This window comes from Meles meles, chromosome 13 (genome assembly GCF_922984935.1).
Source record: "Meles meles chromosome 13, mMelMel3.1 paternal haplotype, whole genome shotgun sequence".
In the NCBI taxonomy this organism is placed as follows: Eukaryota; Metazoa; Chordata; class Mammalia; order Carnivora; family Mustelidae; genus Meles; species Meles meles.
Window position 1 is genome coordinate 2,003,781 of NC_060078.1, and position 18,921 is coordinate 2,022,701.

General features: G+C 55.6%; 1 protein-coding gene across 1 annotated transcript in view; it reads right to left on the bottom strand.

The window, feature by feature from the left end:
- Positions 1-1,010: 1,010 nt before the first annotated feature.
- Positions 1,011-18,921, bottom strand: part of C13H1orf198 (chromosome 13 C1orf198 homolog) — a 31,662-nt gene continuing 13,751 nt past the window's right edge. The window contains exons 3-4 of the mRNA XM_046027494.1: positions 7,118-7,666; positions 1,011-3,830 (exon numbers count right to left, since the gene is read on the bottom strand). Of these exons, the coding sequence (XP_045883450.1) occupies positions 3,774-3,830; positions 7,118-7,666 (606 nt within the window). The 3' untranslated portion in view covers positions 1,011-3,773. The remainder of the gene's footprint in view (positions 3,831-7,117; positions 7,667-18,921) is intronic.

Sequence of the window (18,921 nt, forward strand, 5' to 3'; positions counted from 1 at the left end):
AAAAAATTAATTAATTAAAAGAAAATTGCCTATGAGCAGGGGATCAGACCAGAGAAAATGCTAGAAAAGCACCATGAATACCTCCCACCCCATAACTCAGGATATTCTTGTCCCCCCAGACTCAACATCTTCCTTCCTGCCTACAGGACGTACCAGGCAGATTTTGCCTCTAGGTGGATGGCTCCTTCTTGCACAGCAACTTTATGCATACAGATACGTGTGTCAGTTTGTAGCACACACTGAGCGGCCACAGGTTGTCAATCCTATGAGCTCGGGAGCTACTCTGCCTCCTCTCGTGACATGTCGATGCAATAATCCAAATGCTCGTGGTGTCGGACCCTTCATGACAACCACTGCACCCCAGCAAGTCAGCAAGCGCCATCACTTGCTCCCCCAGGAACCTTCGGTGCCCGATGCAGCAAGGCCCCACAGCGCAGGCTGAGAAGTTAGGAGTCGGTCAGCCTGAACCACCATTTTCCTAAGAGGTATTAGTTTTAAAAAGCTTTTTTGAGATGGAAAATTGACATCTAAAAATTCCCTTCCATCTGTCGTTGGTAACTTATCTCCTGCACTTTAATGGATGGAACACGACTGACCGACCACACTTAAGCTTGTATTTTTCCAAGAAAAATCCACTTAAATCAGATTCAAGGCGAAAGCTTTCAGGGAGATTGCATCTGCTCTACTGAGTCAGTCCCGAGATGCCATAAGCTGGTCTTTGGGAAGACATGCCATGGCTTCCAGGTCACCTGACGGCTGGAGAGGTGCCCTCCAGGATTGTCCCATCCCTGTGCACGGGGCCCACCATCTCCCACTACCCTGCAGTGGGCGTCGAGTCGGGCCTGCGCACAGCAGTCTCCTCCAAAGAGGTCTCACACTTGCTTAACTAGTCCCCGGAAGAGGTTTGACACTCGCTTAACTAGTACAAATCCTTCTCCTCTGTGCTCAACAGCAATCATCCCGACAGGCTTCCCAGCTCTAGTAGAGGCCCCAAATAAACACACCTAGCATATTTTAAATGGCTTTATTAAAGGCTGTTAATATAAAATACAACCAAGTTACAAGTCGTCAGTAAGAATGTTTCAATTGTTTTTGAAAACGTGTAACAAAGAAAGGGAGGCGGCTCTGACATCCCCGTGGGGTGCTGCGTGCAGCCGTCCCCAAGCGGGCAGCACTCCCAAACCCAGAGAGCGGGGTAGGGACCCCCAGGTGAAGGGACTGAAATTAGTTTCTGACTTCCTGGGGGAGAGTCTGCAAAACGGTCACCCAAAGCAAGACACTAAATCCTTGAGCTGAATCCCAGATGCACCGAATGGGGGTGCGGTGGGAGGGGACACCCAACACCAAATATAGGCTTCAGTTGAAAAGTGTGTATTTTTAAAATAATAAATATAAACTCCTGGTTCTAGAAACCCTACCCTGATCCATGTTGGGGGGCGGAAGGCAAACCTAAGAGCTTCGTTTGTCCACAGTACGCGGACACACCGAACCCAGGTTCCCCGGAGGGCAGGAACCATCTCAGACACCCACCAGCCTGGTCCTCCAGGCCTGCACTCCTCCCTCTCACAGTCCCTGACCCCTGAGAGCAGGGCCAAGCAACACCACTCGAGGATTTCCCAAGTTTTGACTTTACCTTTCATCTCAGGAGGCCGTCTCTCACGAAACTTTCAACGCTGTCGAAACCAGATTAACTGAATAGCTCTGAGCAGAGTCTCCCGGGTGGCAGAGGTTTTCTACCACCCCCGAACCCCCTCAGCTCCCGGGGTCCAACTTGAAAGGAATAATTGGGTTTTATGTGAAAATCAGCAACAAATGAGAACCATCTCCCAGGAGAACCGACAGCTCACCTTGGGCTGACTGTTCCTGGATGTAGTTCAGTCTCCCCTGCTACACCAGCCCCACGGAATACCAAGGTACACTTGTACATCTCTCTCTCTTTTAAGGAACCGTTTTCAAGCATGGGTTCTGAGACAGTCCGCTGCCCTCCAGGCTGGAAGTGGAGGCAGGTGGGGAGCCAGGCTCTGAGACTTGGTGGCTGACCTGAGGGGCGGGCACGCTGCCGTGCTGTGTCAGCCGGGGTTTCCCTTTTCCGTCCCCACCATGCTAGAAACCTTCTTTCCCTGGCATGTTTCAACTATTCTTAAATGGTACGGAAGAACCTCTATTTGCCTTAACACAGTCACCAAAGCAGGAAGGTCATATCCACAACCCTAAGGGCCTGAATGAGATTTAAGAACATAATCCAATTGGCAGAAACCAAATCAAAAGTTGGCTGGGCCACAACTTTGGCAGAAATGTTCCTGGGCGTGGGGGCGGGAGGGGCGGGAGAAGTTGCCATGGGCTTTACCTTGCAGCCAGATGAGATATTCTGGAAATCACTTAAGAAGGTCGTACGAAACAGAAATGCATTTTTAAAAAGACACACTTTGATACTGAAACTAGGTCCTCACTGGCCGGACTCGCAGGGGTTAAGGCTTCCGGTGAGGAGAACACAGTGAGAGGCCATGTGTAGATCGCACTCGGGCGTGTCCTGCAGGCTCCTGCAGCTCAGGGCCACGGGTCAGGGCACAGGCTTCCCAGGGTAAGGCCCACGCTCCTCCTCGCCCTGTCCCACCCACCTCGGGGGCATAGGCCACCTTCCTCCCCTGGGCAGCCCGGGAGCTGCCACGACACCTGAGCAGCAGCAGGTCACAAAGTCTCGCTTCAAGAGATGCCACTGCTATGACCACACAGGTCTCCAGGGGGCGCTGCGGACGCTGCAGAAACTTGACTTCACTTCGGCTGGTGGTCAGGAATGCGGAGGGAGATCCATCCAGAGTGTGACCAGTCCACAGGGTGAAGACGTCCACTGGCCCGCCAGTCTCATGCTGAAGGTTCTAACACAACTACTCAGAAGAGTCCGTCCTCCAACACCCGCCATCCGCCCTTACCCCTGCAGATGCCCGTGACAGGAACATCCACAGGCCACGTGAGTAGCAAAGAACTTCCAGAAAGAAACCAGAACACACCCCAGAAAAGTGGTAGCCCTACAACGTCTACACCTAGATACAAATAATGAAAAGTTAGTACAAAACTTTTAAACATGCAGCTCTTCTTAAACAGCTGTGAATGGTTTGAACAGTTATCAGGGCGGCTGAAAGCTTCTCTGCCATGTGCCAACCATCTGTTTCCTGGAGATGCCGAGAGGGTGGAGATGGCACGCGATCCGAGAAGCGTGGCCCTGGACGGCTGGGGACGTTGGGTGGGGACTGGGGGCGGTTGGGGGGTCATCTTTCCATGGTCACAGCCGGCGTGCTGATGCCACTACTGAGGACATCACCAATAGCCACCCAACAAAGTTCACCCAATTAATAAAAAGGGGAGAGACTAAAGGAGAAAGAGAGGGAAATCGCTTTTATGATTTTTGTGACACAACGAGAAACCTCTTTCTCTGGCTGGGGGGATGGGTGGAACTGGGAACGGAAGCTTTATGTACAAGGTCAACGGAATTCCTTAACAGTCTTAAAAAATTCCAGATGCAAAACTTCTGTTATCAAATCACTGAAAATAGCATATATATCTGGCCTTACCAAAAAGAGAAAAATCTGGAAATCTGGACAAGGCAATATTTACCAGTTTCCAAATGATTAAGAAAAAAGTGTACAGAAACCGGGAAAATACGAAGAGAAATATTGCCCATTTTATCCTCCGCCTCCACCACACCGCTTTGGAAAAACACTTCAGGGGTTCTTGGTTTTATTGTTATTATTATTATTATTTTGGTCTAATACATTTTACCAGTTGTCCAGAAAATCGAATCCTGTCTTCAAGACAACATTACTTGAGGTGACCTGTAGAAGGGACATAAACACCAAAGTAAGACACTAGTTTCTTTGCTTTTTCTTTTTTTTTTTTTTGTTATACATAATCTAAAAACAGCATCTCATTTAAATTGACCCAAATGAAATTGCTCCTTCCATGTCGGAGCTCCCTGACCTCAATTTGCCTCGTGCTTGGAACCAGAAAATGAAAGAAACTTCAGTGTGAGCCACACTGTGCCAGGATTCAGCGCTTTCCCCGCTCTGTCCCTGGGCAGGTCTGCAAGCAGCTCATAGAGAAAAGGAGAACAATGTATCTTTTCTAGTGTGCACGGACAGGCAGGGTGAAAGGCAGTCATCGTGGAATAAGTGAACAAGTGACAAAATCTTCCCGATGCTGTCACACGAGCGCACGCGTCCACCTGGTGGGCGGCAGCCTGCAGGAAGGACGCTCGGACGCCCGCCCTCCACGGAGCCGGCAAAGGGCAAAGACGCTTCGGTGGAGACAATGACACCCATGGACTCAAGCAAGTTCCCTCTCAGCTCGTCTGGGGCCCGGTGTGCTGCCTGTGAAACTGACGCAGAGGGAGCCAAGACGGAAAAACCCAGAAGAATTCAGGCAAATGGTCCTCCCTCTGCTTTCGACTAGTTTCTCCAGTGTGGTTGGCACTGCTCTGTGCTTTGCACCCAGAGATCTGTCCTCCACAAGGATGTCATGTGCCATCTCTGACTGCCCACTCCCCCTACACACACCTCCCTGCGTCTCTTTACAATTAGGACTCGCGGGTATTTTAAATAAAACTTCCTTCAGAGGAAGACCCAGGTGCCAAGAATCAGAGAAAGATCACCAGGGAGGCACAGCAGCGAGTCTGGCAGGTCTGTAAGAAAAAGGAGCAGGTGGGCAGGAAGGTTAGAGACACAGAAGAGAGCAAAGACACCGGGCGGGGGGCCACCACGGGAAGGACCGGGAGGCACCCAGGGCACTGGCTAAGGACGGTGGGGACACCGAGGAGGACAGGCTGGAAAGCTGAGGGGGCACTAATGGGGCCAGACGGAGCTCCTGTCACAGGGCTCCCCGTCTTCAGGAGGTCATCTGCTGGGAGGGGTGGAAGCGCCTGAAGCCTGGAACCCCATTCCACGAGATGCGCAGACAATGACCACAACCACACAAAACTCACCTGTTAAAACCAGACAAGGGATTTGAACAGACATCTGTCCAAAAAAGATATACAAGTGGCCAAAACACAACAGGAAAAGAGAGTCAACATCACCACCCACTGGGGACAGGCAAATCGAAACCACAAGGCCTACAGGCATCGTCTCCCGGCCGTGAGGATGGCCGTGTTCAAAGAAGAGAGAAACCGGTGTTGTCAGGATGTGGAGAAAGGGCCCTGTCACGCGCTGCTGAGGGAAGGAAAATGGCGCCGCCTCTGCTGGAAACAACATGGCGGTTCCTCAGAAAGTCAGACACGGAATGACCACATGATCCGGTGGTCTCTCCCCAAGGACGGAAGGCAAGGACTCGAACAGATGTGTGTCCAGCCACACTCACGCCAGCACGGTTCACAGAGCCGAGGGGTGGAAGCCAGCCACGCACGAGGCCGTTCCCAGATGGAGGATAAACGAAGTGCGGTCAGTCCACACAGCGGAGTGTTATTCAGCCTCAGAAAGGCAGGAAATCCTGCCACATGCCACTACGTGGACGAACCCTGAGGATGGTACGCCGAGCGAGATACGCCAGACCCAGAAAGATGGAAACTGTAGGATTCTACTTAGATGAGATACTAAGAGTGTTAAATTCACAGAAATATCAAGCAGAATGGCGGCTGTGAGGGGTGGGGTGGGGGGTGGGGGGACAGGGAGTTGTTTAACGGGTACAGAGTTCTGTGATGGGTGGTGACGATGACCGCATGACCCTGTGAACGGATCCAATACCCCCGGGCTGTCTAATCAACATGGCACATTTTAGACTCTGTATATTCAACCTAATACAATACACACTTTTCTAAATATGTGCTAAAAGGAAAAAAAAAGAGAGCGCGCGCCAAAAGTCTGGATGGTGCTAACATGGAGAAAACCAGCAGGGCACACAGAAAGGAGTGTGGGGGGTGAGGGGTACCCCTCAAGGCTGCCTGCCTGCCTTGCCAACAGGTAACTCCCCCAGGCTCCAAAATCGAGACTCAAACCTGAAGATCCCTCCTTTCCTCCCGCCGCCATCCTCGTTGGTGAGCAGGTGCCCTTCCCATCCCTCCTTCCCTCCCCGCCTCGGGACTCCGCAGGGAACCCACCCCCCCCAGAACATGCTGATGACAGAGTGTTCCGCACAGGGCTGCCCGTGTCTCGAACGGGGCACAGACCTCGTTTATGTTCTCACCAGGTGCAAGAACGACCCATGACGGTCCCCCAGAAACGGTTCTCAGACATGCCGACATCCAAACCACTGCTTCACTCCTCATAATGCCTCAAAACCAAGGCCTCCCTCTGAAATACGATGACTCTGGGTTGGTTTTATTTTATTTTTTTTTGTTTTGTTTTTGTGCAATCCTCTAACACCGGCTCCATTGCGTTTTCTCTTCAATCTCTCAAGGCAGACCAGCGGGTACAGACAACGGTCAAGGCTCCCATGAGAAAAGGGAAATCACTCAGAAGCCACTCACTCTATTCTCCTGCACCGTCCCTTTCTCCAGGACACAATCCTCCTCACCCAGCAAACCTCTCAGATCTTTCTTTTCCCTCCCCTCAAAAAGTACTCCTTTCTCAGGATTCCTCCCTGGACACGTAACACTATCCTGCCTGGAAATAAGCAGCTGCGATCACTCCCTGAAGCCAGAGTCTCTTGACAACGAGCGCGGCCGCTCTTGGTGGAGGCTCGGCGGTCCCGTCTACTTGCTCCATGTCCCCTTTGGGGCATGTGCCAGTCCCTTCCTCCCCAACACCCCAGCCCAACTTTATGGACCCGTCAGCTGAGTGGGCATCCAAACCCCTCCCACACTGACTGCCCTCCCCTGCGAGCTCCTGTGCTCCCGGCCCACTGCCGGCCCTCCCTTACCTGCCCCCACACACCGGGGGAAGGGCAGCGGCATCTGCGACATCTACATGGAACAGGCAAACAAGTCGCGGCACCAGAACAGACTCACGAGATGTGTCTCCTTGTACGTATGTCAGCCGCTGAGGTGAGTAACAACCCAGCTCTCCTGATCCCCGAAGTCCCCACAAGCAGGAGAAAGAAAGGGAAGGAGAAGAAGAAAGCGAGCCCATCTGGGGTCCACCCATCCTGTGGGAGGTCTCCCTGGGTCACTCCTGGAGGAGGGGCCGCCCACCTGAGTCGGCATGGGTTCCGAAAACAGACCATCCTCCGCGTCCTCCACGTCATCCTGCTGGTCCTCAGGAGAGGGCAGCTTCCCTACGGGCTCATATGGGACGGCTTGCTTCCCCGTGCTGGCGCAGGCCTGGACAGGCGGGGGTCTCTCGTGCTCGACGCTGACACAGGGAAGGACGCGCTGCTCCTGGCGGACGTTGCTGGGCCTCTCCCCCTTGGCCTCCCTGTCCTTCAGGGCGGGGTCCTGCCGGTAACAGGCAGGCAGGACCTTTTCACCTTTCTCCATGGACTTGATCTGGCTGGGCGTCAGCGACTGGAACTCGGCCTCGGGCCCCTCTCCCCGGGACCGCTCCGCGTTGATCTTCCAGAAGGAAGCTTCCTCCTCCTTCCGGGCAGGACCCAGGGCGTCCAGGCTGGAGGACTTGCCGCCCTGGGAGGACCGGAGGGCCTGCGAGCCCTGGGAGGCTTTCGACAGCTGTCTGGGCTCGCTGGCCGCACTGCTGGCCGGCTCTTGGATGGATAAGGAACAGACGCTGAACTCCATCTGACTCTACAGCGGGGACACAGAGGGGAAAACCACACAAGCCTTAAAATCCACGGCAACGGGCGCGTGGCTCTCACCTCCGCCCGCCCAACCACGGTGACACCGCTTGTCATCCACCAGCTGCGTCTTTCTGTCCCGACGGCTGATCTTCGGTCCACACACCCACCCCAGCAGAAGCGTGGACGCCACGGCCCTGCCACACTCCAGGCCACGGATGGCGCAGACTGACTCACGGAGGACCCCAGCCTCTGCCTGCTGAGCAGAGCACCTGCTCGTCTCCTCGAGAGTGCTTCCAGCACCTTCCAGAGGATGGGCTGTCTGGGGGTGACCGTCCTCCCTGGAAGGTGAGGAAGAAGGTGCATGGCTCAGCGCGCCCCCGCCCCGCAGTGGGGGTCAGCACCCAGCCCCGGCGCCCGTGGCTCCCCACCTACGGTGGCAGGTGGTGGACACGGCTGAAAGAAACCAACAGAGCCCGAGCCTGCTTTCCTGGACGAAACCGCGCGGGGACCCGCTCCACCCGCCCCTGCCGGATATGCCAGCTGCCATGGACCACGTGTCTGTGTGGCCCTCGAACTCACGCAGGGAAGCCCCAACACCCAAAGTGAGATGCAGGAGGAGGTGGGAGGGGCTCGGGCCACGACCATGAGGACACCACGATGGGGTTAGTGTCCTTGTGAGAGGCCCAAGACCATGGGTCTCCCTCCCGCCATCCAAGCACACGGTGGGCAGGAGGCCGTCTGCCAGCCGGGAACCCCCGTCCCACTGGCACCCTGACCTTCCAGCCTGCGCGACGGGGACAAAGCAATGTCCATTGTTTAACACCCCCCCACCCCACTGTGCGGTCACAGCAGCACTGGATGAGCGAGAGCGTGGGTCACGCGGAGGGCTCCTTGGGAGAGACGCCCCCACTCGGCAGCGCTCTGCAGCTCTGACCTTGATCCGGGGCCTGAAGCCCGAGGCCGTCACCCACTGGAGACTGCGCAGGACACACACCACGCCTGAGTGTCCTAGAAACACTTTGCTCCATCCAAGGCTGCTCAGCACAGTGACCTCCAGCAAAGCCGGCGCGGTGCCGTGGAAGACACATCAGGAGGGAGTGGGACGGCTCAGCCACACACGCCGGGCGCGCGTTCTCCCAGGCTCTGTACAGCAAGCAACGTGTTTCTACTTTTCTACAAGCCACCTTGAACCTTCCTTTCCCTACCTCTCCCTCAGACCCCCTTCTTCTTCTTTTTTATTTTTTTTAAGATTTTATTTGACAGAGAGAGAGAGTGCGTGCACACAAGCAGAGGGAGGGGCAGAGGCAGAGGGACAAGCAGGCTCCCTGCCGAGCAGAGAGCCCCATGCGGGACTCGATCCCAGGATCCTGAGATCATGACCTGAGCCGAAGGCAGAGGCTTAACCCACTGAGGCACCCAGGCGCCCCTTCTTCTTCTTTTTTAAATGGAAGTAATAAAACTACAATACAGAGAGTTTGGGAATTAGAAAAGAAGTCGTTCATAAGCTTCCCTTCATCTGTAACCCCAACCTTTCGTGTTTTTGTATCACTGTTTTCGTACACGTATTTCAGGAGGTTGGGATTCTGTTATGCCTGTAATCTGGGGTACTGTGGGCACGCCTCAGTGGCATAGTCGGTTGAGCATCTGACCCTAGATTTCGGCTCAGGTCATGATCTCGGGGTCACGCCGCTCTAATTAAGGCTGCCGCGACCGTCTCCATGCACACAGCTCTTCCTGTGTGGAACTGATTTCTTCAGATACCTTTCCAGATGCGAAATATCAAAATCCAGAAGGTTTAAGACCTCTCCTTTTTATGGTTCGAGATGCACACCAGCCAATCTGTTTTCCAGACCTGCCCCAATTTCTACCACCAGCGGCAATATAGCAAGACTGTATTTTCAGTTACTGTTTCATTTAAACACTGTGCTAACTCAATATACAAAACCTGGTTCTTTATGACTGTAACGCGTAATCCTTCCCTGGGCTTCACACAGAGTGCTTGCCCCTACTCTCGCCGACGGGCACAGACGTGTGTGTTAAAGGAGGATGAAACCGTTGCTTTTCCCGAGCAAACTGCAGGCCTGGAACCAGGCAGTGCGAAGTGCCCTTAGTCTGAGACTTCTCCTAAAGCCTGGACCCTCACGCCCAGTGATTTCTTCTCAAGCTCAGAAGATGAGAAGGGATGGGAGCACAAGACACCAAGTTCGAGTCCCGGGCGGCTTGCTGCAGTAAAGAGAACCCCAGGGAGAAGCCATCACAGCCCCGGCTCCGCCGATCGTGGCCCCCTGAGTGCATCTCACTCATCAGGCACTTTCCCTGGTTGCTGGGCTGGGTTTTTAAAAAAAACGTTCCCTCTTACAAATGAGCAAATGGAGATCCAGAGCAATTTGAGCAAATGGTCCTGGGTCACTAGCCCATGAGGCGCAGCTGGATTTCCACCTGGATCCAGCGATCCCAGGCCTGATGCTGCGCCAGGCATTGGGCCACGCATAAAAGCCACTGGCCACCAGGGACGACATCCACATAAACGCCAGGACGTCCTGTCCAGGGCCGGACTTGGGTAAGTACGCTAATGATCTAATTTGATTTTGAAAGGGCTGTTTCTGAATGAGCCACTCAGTGCTCTCTGTATTTCCAAATGCCACAACAGAATTCAGGAAGACTGTGAGCAAAGAGATGACGCTCTCCTTAAATAAGCAAGTTGCTAAAGATACCTCGGAAGTGGAGACCAAGGCTTAGAGCAGAGATGACTTTGATCTGGAAACTGCAATGTAAGGAAGGCGCTTAAAACTGAGCATTTCATCACGCCCCGGGCTTTTTTAGGATCAGCAATTTCTCCAGTGGGATCTCTGCTCAGAAGCCTCTGGAAAGCTGGGCTGAGCACTTGTGTATGTGGAGGGCAGCCACGGACCGAGCCAGGGACGCTGCGGAGAGGAGGTGGTCCCAGTGGTCCCCAGACCGCTTCGGGCCTCCATTGGTAGGGTGCCCCCACGGCGCCGGCTGGACGCGACAGCCTTGAACAGAACGAAACGACGGAGGCTGTGCGGTGTTCCTCAGGCAGTTGGAGGCCATGTGGCCCTCCTCAGGGGACAGTGTCGTCTGGTCAGAAGACACGGCTATGCTGACATTAGAGGCTGCTTGGTTTCGGGGCTTTGGGGCGAAATGGGGAAAATAACTTAGAGATTAAAAAAAAGTTCCAACATCTTTGAGTCAAAGCCTTTTTTCCTGGGTATACGTTGTTTTTAAGTTTGTGAAGAAAACAGGACTACTCTCTCCTTCTAAAAGGTAGTCCTGCCTGATCAGCAGCGCTGGAGCTGGATCTTCACCAGAAAGGTGGGAAGGCTCCGTATTTGTATTTCAAACACAGGCCTGCTGGGAAAGGACAGGGCGGGAAAGATGAAAGGAGCGAGGGGTCTTCCCCGTATCTAGATCTCATCTCACTTGGCTCCACAACTCCAGGAACTCTAGAGAACCTGGAGCAGGAGCAGGGTCTGGGGGAGAACAAGGCCACTCTTCCCAGGCCTATGCCCCACTCCAGATCGCTCCTCCTGGCCGGAGGGTTCACTGCTGACCTGTCTCCAAGCCAAAGGGAAAAGCGCCTCCAGACTCATCTTCAAAGACATGCTGTCAGGCAGGTCACAGGCAAGGGGCACCTTCCTCTTCAGCTCTGCAGGCCGTTTCAAAGGTGTCGCTGCTCCTCCCTCCTGCGACTCACGGCTCCCGGGCTCCTCCCTGCTGGCCGCTCCCCTGCTCCCCTAGACCAGGGCTCCAGGGCTGCTCTGGCCTGCCGCGCGTCCCCCAGCTGCCAGACAGCCAAACGGCAAAACTGCCCACCAGCTCCTTCACCCTGAACCTGGGCCTTCTTTTTCAGCAAAAAAGGGGAAATAACCATCCTTGCCTTGACAGACGGTCAGGAAGATTAAACAAGCAGATGCCCCTCGGGGTTTACGTCTTAGACAAGCACCTGGGGCACGGTAAGTGCTCAGTAAACACAAGCTACTTTGCTCTCCTCCTCAGTCCCGCTGGGGGCGTCAGCAATATTCCTAATGGGTCCCCTCCAGGCTCTGGCTTCTGCCACGCCCTCCTCTGGTCACCAGGGGCACGGGGTGTGGTGCCTGCTGTCCAGCGCTGCAGGGGGCCTATGCCAGAACAGTACAGGGGGGGGATGCCCCCCTTTTGAGCGCCCAGTGTCAGGCCCCGGAGTCGGGGCTGCAAAGCTCCCTAAGAGTATCACGGCCGAGCCACTGTCCTGTCCTGTGGCCTCTCCCAGAGCCTGCGGTTCTGGGACAGTAGGGACTCTGTCCCCCTCGCCTTCCACCATGTCCTTGAAGGTCACACCGTACCACTGGTCCTGAGAGATGGTGTCAGGGGCGCCCCTCTGACTCTGGAATAGATCAGTGAGAGGGATGGGGACAGCCCGGCCTCGCGGAACCCACAGGTCTAAAGGGGGGGGGGGGCTTCTGGTCCCTGCGATGAGCTCCGGAGAGCAGACAACCAAGTTCCAGATCCCATTTTCTTATTTCTGGAAAAAAGGCTGAAGCGCTCTTGGGAAGGGAGGTGGTGCCGGGTCCACCCTCTCTGCACTGAGCGACCCCGAGCCAGGGCCCCGCGGAAAGACACTGTGTGAGAAGCAGCAAAGGGGTCAACGACTCCAGCCCGGCCGCCCAGGGTAGGGACAGGAAGTCGGGCTGGGGGGACCCGACACTGCGGGCTCCCGTGATCCTTGAGATGGGACATGGGGCGGGGGGGTGGGCTGGTGACAGCCCATCCCCCACACCCCTGGCCCTCGCTAAAGCCTGAGGGAGGACGCGCGGGAGGATTTCGTCCCGCCAAGCCGGGACTGGGCGTCAGTCCCCCAATGTGGGGACCTGGGTCTCAGCTGGCCACGTCCGTTCTAAAAACAGCAAGACCACAACTAAGCCCAGCATCTATTTTTATACCCCACTCACTGGAGAGGAATGTGTAATATTTCAGTAAAGGGGGAACGCACGCAGCCAAAACTAACTGTTTGGCTTGGCAGCCTCCGGCAGATCTAAATTGTTGAGACAAAGCCTGCAGAATCGTTGTCAGGAAATATAATAGTTTACTGGAGCACATCGGAATAAACCCACAAACCATGTAGCATCTAATCGCCCACCTCCTCCTCCAAAGAAGGAAGAGAAGGGGAAGATACGCAAAACTGGCAGAATCACGAAACCAGCAGAAGTGACAGCCCGACGGGAAAGACGCATGATGTGGTCACCCAGACACTGGGAATGTCAGACCCTCCAGGCGAGCGGGGGCGGCTGGGCCCAGTGGACTCCCTGCCCCAAATCCCAAAGCACAGGCTTGGACCGGGGGCTGAAGAACATTCCCCTCTACTTTTCCCAGGGAGCTAGGGGACCTCCAGACACGTGGACGACTCCTGCTTCAGTCCACGGGGCCCCTATGTGGGGCAGAGTGAGCCTGGGGAAAACCCCACGGAGGCCCAGCAGGTGCTGGGTGCACCCCAGGGGCCGAGGCTGTAAGGTTCAGGGACAAATCGTGGCCTCTGCCCTCCGGGGCCTTGTCCTCTCATAAGGACAACAGTAACGCCATGTAGTCACCAAAGAGGCAGTGTGCGAGCGTCAACACACGTTATGCAGGCTTGGATGTCTAGTCCACGCCCCTCGTTTTGTGCCTTGATTTCCTTGTCTGTAGAGTGGGGCTGTGGGGAGGCTCACACGGGGGGAAGGCACCGAAAGTGCTCACCATGGATGGGAGTAGGGAGCCGCTCACCACTACTATAGTGGGGCAGTGCGTAAGCGCCTGAGTGCCGCGGGTCTGGGGGACAGGTTGGACCTTCAAATAGTTGCGATGGGGGCTGAGCAAAGGCACTGAGGCAGGGAGCACAGTGCGTGGGGGACGGGGCTGAGGGGCGTAGGACATAGCAGGGGCCAGGAGCACAGGGCTGGGGCCGCTGGGCTGAGGGAAGGGACACATCACTCAAGACACGGAGACCCAGGAAAGGTCAGGGCGCCACAAGGATCAGCTCTGGGTCTCAGGAAGGAGAGCTAGGGACAGTACAGGGGTGGGGGCAAGAAGGAGAGAGAGCTGACGGCTGGGCAGAGATTGGGGGGTCTTGGTGAGGAAGGCCAGGAGACAGCAAGCAGCCCAGGAGTCAGGCTGTGATGGGGACACGGGGCAGCTCTATGTGACCGTGAGTCTCCAACTCTTGCCGGCAGCCAAGAGGGACAGCCAAGCTCTAGCTTGGAAGCCAGGGCCTCCCCTATGCACAGAACATCTCGACGGAATGCCCTTCTGTCCCGCCCGGGCAGGAGCCCCCGGCAAGCCAGGCAAACCTGAGCTCCACTCTCTTTCTATTGATTGAAGCTGCCTGCTGTTACTCTCTTCCTTGAGCCCCTGCCAGAATCCAAGCCACAGCAGGAACGGCGATACTGACCCCCGGGCCTGGAGCAATGCCACATGTGTGCCAACGCCTGACTCAGGGCACAGCGCACAGGAGCTGTGACATCGTTCTCTGATCTTTCAAACATTCAGCACAAAGGCCCCCAAGTGCTTCTTCTTCCCAAGGAAGAAGCTGGAAGGGGATAGAAGGACTCCCTGCTCTGGGAAAGGTCTGTATCAGCCCCCGGGGACCTTTTGATATGAAAGGAATCAAGGAGCAGATCCCCACCAGCCAGCTTCCAACCCCAAATAGGCAGTGTACACTGGGAGGGGGACCAAGATGGACAGAAAGAAGCCAGGAAGCCAGACAGCCCGGGCGGGGGCAGGGAGAGGGGAGGCACAGTTGCGGGTGGGGAGGTGTCCCTAGAGCCCAGCGACCCAGCGAGCGCCAGGGCCTGACCTGCTTCTGCAGACATCTCTGAATTCCCCAGCCCAGACCCCCCGGGGAATGTCAAGAATTCTCTCTGCTCTGAGCCTCCTTCTCTGGAGCATTCCAAGTGCTGAGTGTTTTCCTCTCAGAACATCAGCGGCATGAGAGAGGAATCCAGCGTGGGGCCCCACGGCATCCCCCCCCAGCAGCTCACCCGCCAAGCTGACACATGACCCCCACTCCCACCCAGCTGACCTCCCTTCCAGGATGGAAGAGGGCAGAGAGACAGCGGCACCGGGCAGGTGACCCAGGTGGGGAGGACGGGACGGAAGATAAAGCAGGGTTCGGAGAAGGGGGACAGTGGCTGTTACAGAACCCTCGAGGGCTCTCAGGTTCCCAGCACAGGGCCGGCTTAGGCTGTGTCAGTGGAACCACTGCCGTCTGGCCTAAAGGAAGGATCCCCAGAGAGGTACAGTCATCGGCCAAGGATCCCCAAATCCCTGGCATTCTCGGTTCTGCCAACAATCATGACCTTGGGTCAGGCATTCCCTGGCCTCAGCTCATCTATCGGGGGCTCAGAACAGCACAGAGGGAGAGCTGGGCACGTGGCTGGCCCTCATGGACGTCTGCTGAGCTTGTGTCTCCGAACACGTGTGCACATACGTGTTATGGGAACGGGGAAAACGACAGAAGGAATGTGTGCGAAAGCTCTTCTCCTGCGTGCGTTCTGCCACTGAAGGAAGCCAAGCGCTCACTGGACGCTGTGTCGACAGCAGGAGTGTTTCCTTGTCTCTGAGTCTTAAGCAGAACGTCTGACAGAGGCTGGATGATAATAAATGTCCACTGAATTTCTGAAAAATCGATGAATGAGGTCACAGAGACTGGCTGGAGAATGGAGGCCGCCAGGGGCTGGGGGAGGGGAGCTGTCTGAGGGGAAAGAGCTTCAGTTTTGCAAGACGAAGAGTTCTGTGGCTAATCAAAAGAAATGAAATCTTGCCATTTGCGACGATGTGGATGGAACTAGAGGGTATCATGCTTAGTGAAATAAGTCATTCGGAGAAAGACAACTGTCATATGATCTCCCTGATATGAGGACATGGAGAAGCAACATGGGGGGTTAGGGGGGTAGGAGAAGAATAAATGAAACAAGATGGGATTAGGAGGGAGACAAACCATAAATGACTCTTAATCTCACAAAACAAACTGAGGGTTGCTGGGGGTAGGGGGGTAGGGAGAGGCGGGTGGGGTTATGGACATTGGGGAAGGTATGTGCTATGGTGAGTGCTGTGAAGTGTGTAAACCTGGCGATTCACAGACCTGTACCCCTGGGGATAAAAATACATTATATGTTTATAAAAAAACAAGAAATAAATAAAAAATTTTAAAAAAAAGTTCTGTGGCTAGAGGGTGGGGACAGCTGCCTGACGGTGCGAGTTCACCGAATGCCACAGAACTGTCCCCCCAAAATGGCTAAAGTGGTCAATTTCGTGTGTAATTTACAATTGAAAACTAAAAAAGGAAAAAAATAGATTACGGAGCAACAGTCGAGTGAAAGGACCCAGTGTCACGGCGCCGGGGTAGAAAACCCTAGCAGGAAATGCCTACGTGTCAACTACACTCAAATTCAGTAATCGTTCAAATAAATAAACTGCTACAGATTCTCTGCAACTCACCATGAGGAGGAATAATCTATTTCCCCTGACCTTGAACCCAGGCTGGACGGTGCCTCGGTACGACCAGGAGAAGCAAGCAGGAGTGACACAGGGCCACTTCCCACCCCAGCCTCAAGCAGCCCTGTAGCCTTCTGCCCTCGCTCCTGGGGACTCTTCACCACCACGTGAAGAAGCCCAGGCTGGATCTCGGGCCACGAGAGAGCTTATCCTGGAGCAGCCACTCCCACGGGATGGCTGTCCCATGACAGGAGACCCATCCCGGCCAAGGCCAACGGAAAAGTGGCCTTGGAAAAGCCACTGAGCCCTGCCCACACTGCCGAGCCCCAGAATCGTGAAGCTGTGGGGTGGTTTGTTGTACAACAACAGATAACAGCCAGAGAGAAGGTGTCACACAGGGGCAGGGGAGCAAGTATCCGAGTCTGAGCCCCGAGTCCTGCACCTGGAGAGCTGGGCCGCCCCGCCCTGCCTGAAGCCAACTCCTGTTTGCAGCTCTCCAAAGAGGTTCCCGCCAGTCTGGAGGTCCTTGGGCAGAGTGCGACAGAGCCAGGGAGGCAGGGCACTCTGACTTACAGCTGGGGAGGTGAGGGATGCGTCCTTCTAGAACACGACTGACTTGTGAAGACCGAGTAGAGCAGGCCTCTCTGCTCTCTGCAATGCTATTTTGCCTCTACTGGGTTCTAACGCTCAGCTGTGTACGTGCGACCTCAAGAGATCCAACTAAAAGGCGAGGACCCCGAGTGAGCCCGCCAGTTGGTGACGTAAGCTGGTTCTCTACTAAGAGGGCAGCACCTATTAACTTCTGGAGGCTTCTCAGCTAACCGGATCCTAAGGGACGCGGCTCACAGCTGCGGACACTTAGCACCAGCACACGTGTGATCCTTGACGCTGTCGGCGTCCTCATTCTCCCCACACCTGCGCGCCAGGCTGGCCCCAGGCGGCCGAGCCCCGTCGCGGCACCGAGCCCAGCCACTGCCCATCCTTGTCCCAGAATGTCATCTGCAGCAAGTTAATAATAGATGGCATGTCCGCAAACAGCGGATTCAGGAACATTTCACAAGGTAAACTCTTAATAGAGCGGATATTCTCACGGGGCAGAAGATGGATTTAGGGCTTAGGACGTTCTAACTCTTTTGACCTCTCTGCCTTTTCATCACTGTGACGCCGCCTAACGGAGGACCCGGTCCAGGAAAATCTGTGCGGCTTTCTGGGACTCTGCATCCCAGGCTGTTCGGTCCCAGCCTGCAGGGGGATCCGTCTGCCTCTTATCACCAGGGATCACCTGCAGGGTTAGCGCTCCTCGGTTGACCCCTGGGGAGCCCATCGAAGGAGACGGAGGCTCCTGCTGACTGTCGGCGTGCTGACGCCCTCTCACCCACCCACAGCTTCCCTTCCAGGGTGCCTGGCGGTAGCAGGGGTGGGGGTGGGGTGAGGTTCCTGTTGGCTGTAGGGGCTGCTTTGTCTCCAGCCTGCTCCTTGATATCCTTCGAGCAGCGTCCAGATCACTCAGGAGACCCTAGCTCCCAGGCACACCACTTTGCTCACCCTGCCCCCCGCACAGACCTAGATAACAAATGCTGCGACGCAGGTGTTTGTATCGTCGCTGTATGGTGTCCAGGACCCCACGGGATGGCATGCTGGAGGCCGAGGGACTCTGTGCCCACCAGATGAACATGGGCCCTGCGTAAATGCCACGAATGCTCAAAGCCAGCTCCCGGCTCTCCTGTGAGGACCATGTCACGCCCTTCCCCGTCCCCATCAGGGGTCACCCTTGGCCCCATCAGCAGTCACCCACCAAGCGCTGCCCTCAGCCATCTGAACCTTGTCAAATATTTCATTTTGAGACAAAGGTCCCCACGTGAGGGCCTGTCAGATGTCTCGCAGACCCCTGCCCCCAATGCTCTGCCCTCACTCAGACCCGCCGACTCCGCAGGCCCCCTGGATGCCCCCTTCTGCTGGGACGAGCGATGCAGGCTCAGCGGAAAACCAAGCACAAGGCTCTGAGCTTCAAAGCCCTGATCTGACCTCAAGTCGAGGCCCTACTCCAGGCACACTGCTGTCTTCGTCAGCCTATTACGGGAAGAGCCCCCGACACCCGCCAGTAAATGTTCTAGGATCATGGCACTTTCCCCTCTCTTTCGTGGGTGACAGACACCTGCCTCTGGGTCCTTGTGCACTTTTGCAACTAGGGAAGCTAGGGGAAATGAATTAAAATCAGTTAAGCTTGATACCATTACGCACCTCTGGCAAGAATACCGATCAATAATGATGATGATAATAATGATGGTAAAGAAGTGACCGGAAGTGAGCGGTCCTGGCGGGGCCGTGTTTGCTAACACCTGCCCGTGAGTGTGAACCCAGGACCCCTTCAAGTCTGCAGGGTGCCAAGAGTGTCTCTCTATTCCCTTCCCCCTCAGACTCTGGTGCCCTAGAGCAGAACCCTCCAGGCCACCTCCGCAGACCCGCCGTGTGGTCCCTTCCACTGTGTCCCTCTTGCTCCCACACCCACCCAGCCTCCTGGCCCTTCTGAGTTCACTGTAATCAAAGCAGCTGTTTCCTCCACCCCAAAAGCTTCCCTCCAAGCTCTGCCTTAGTGCTGGTGGGGGCAGAGGGAGGAGCAGAGGAAGCCCCCGACGGAGCTGACCCTGCTTTCCCAGGACAGCTGGGGCCCCAGTCAAGGGCACCGCAGGGCCCCGGCTGGCGGTACCGACGGCCACTTGAATCCCATCACGACTCCCGCACCGGTCCCTCGGCCACCACAACTCTCTCCCCTCCTGTCCTTCTCCACCGGCAGCC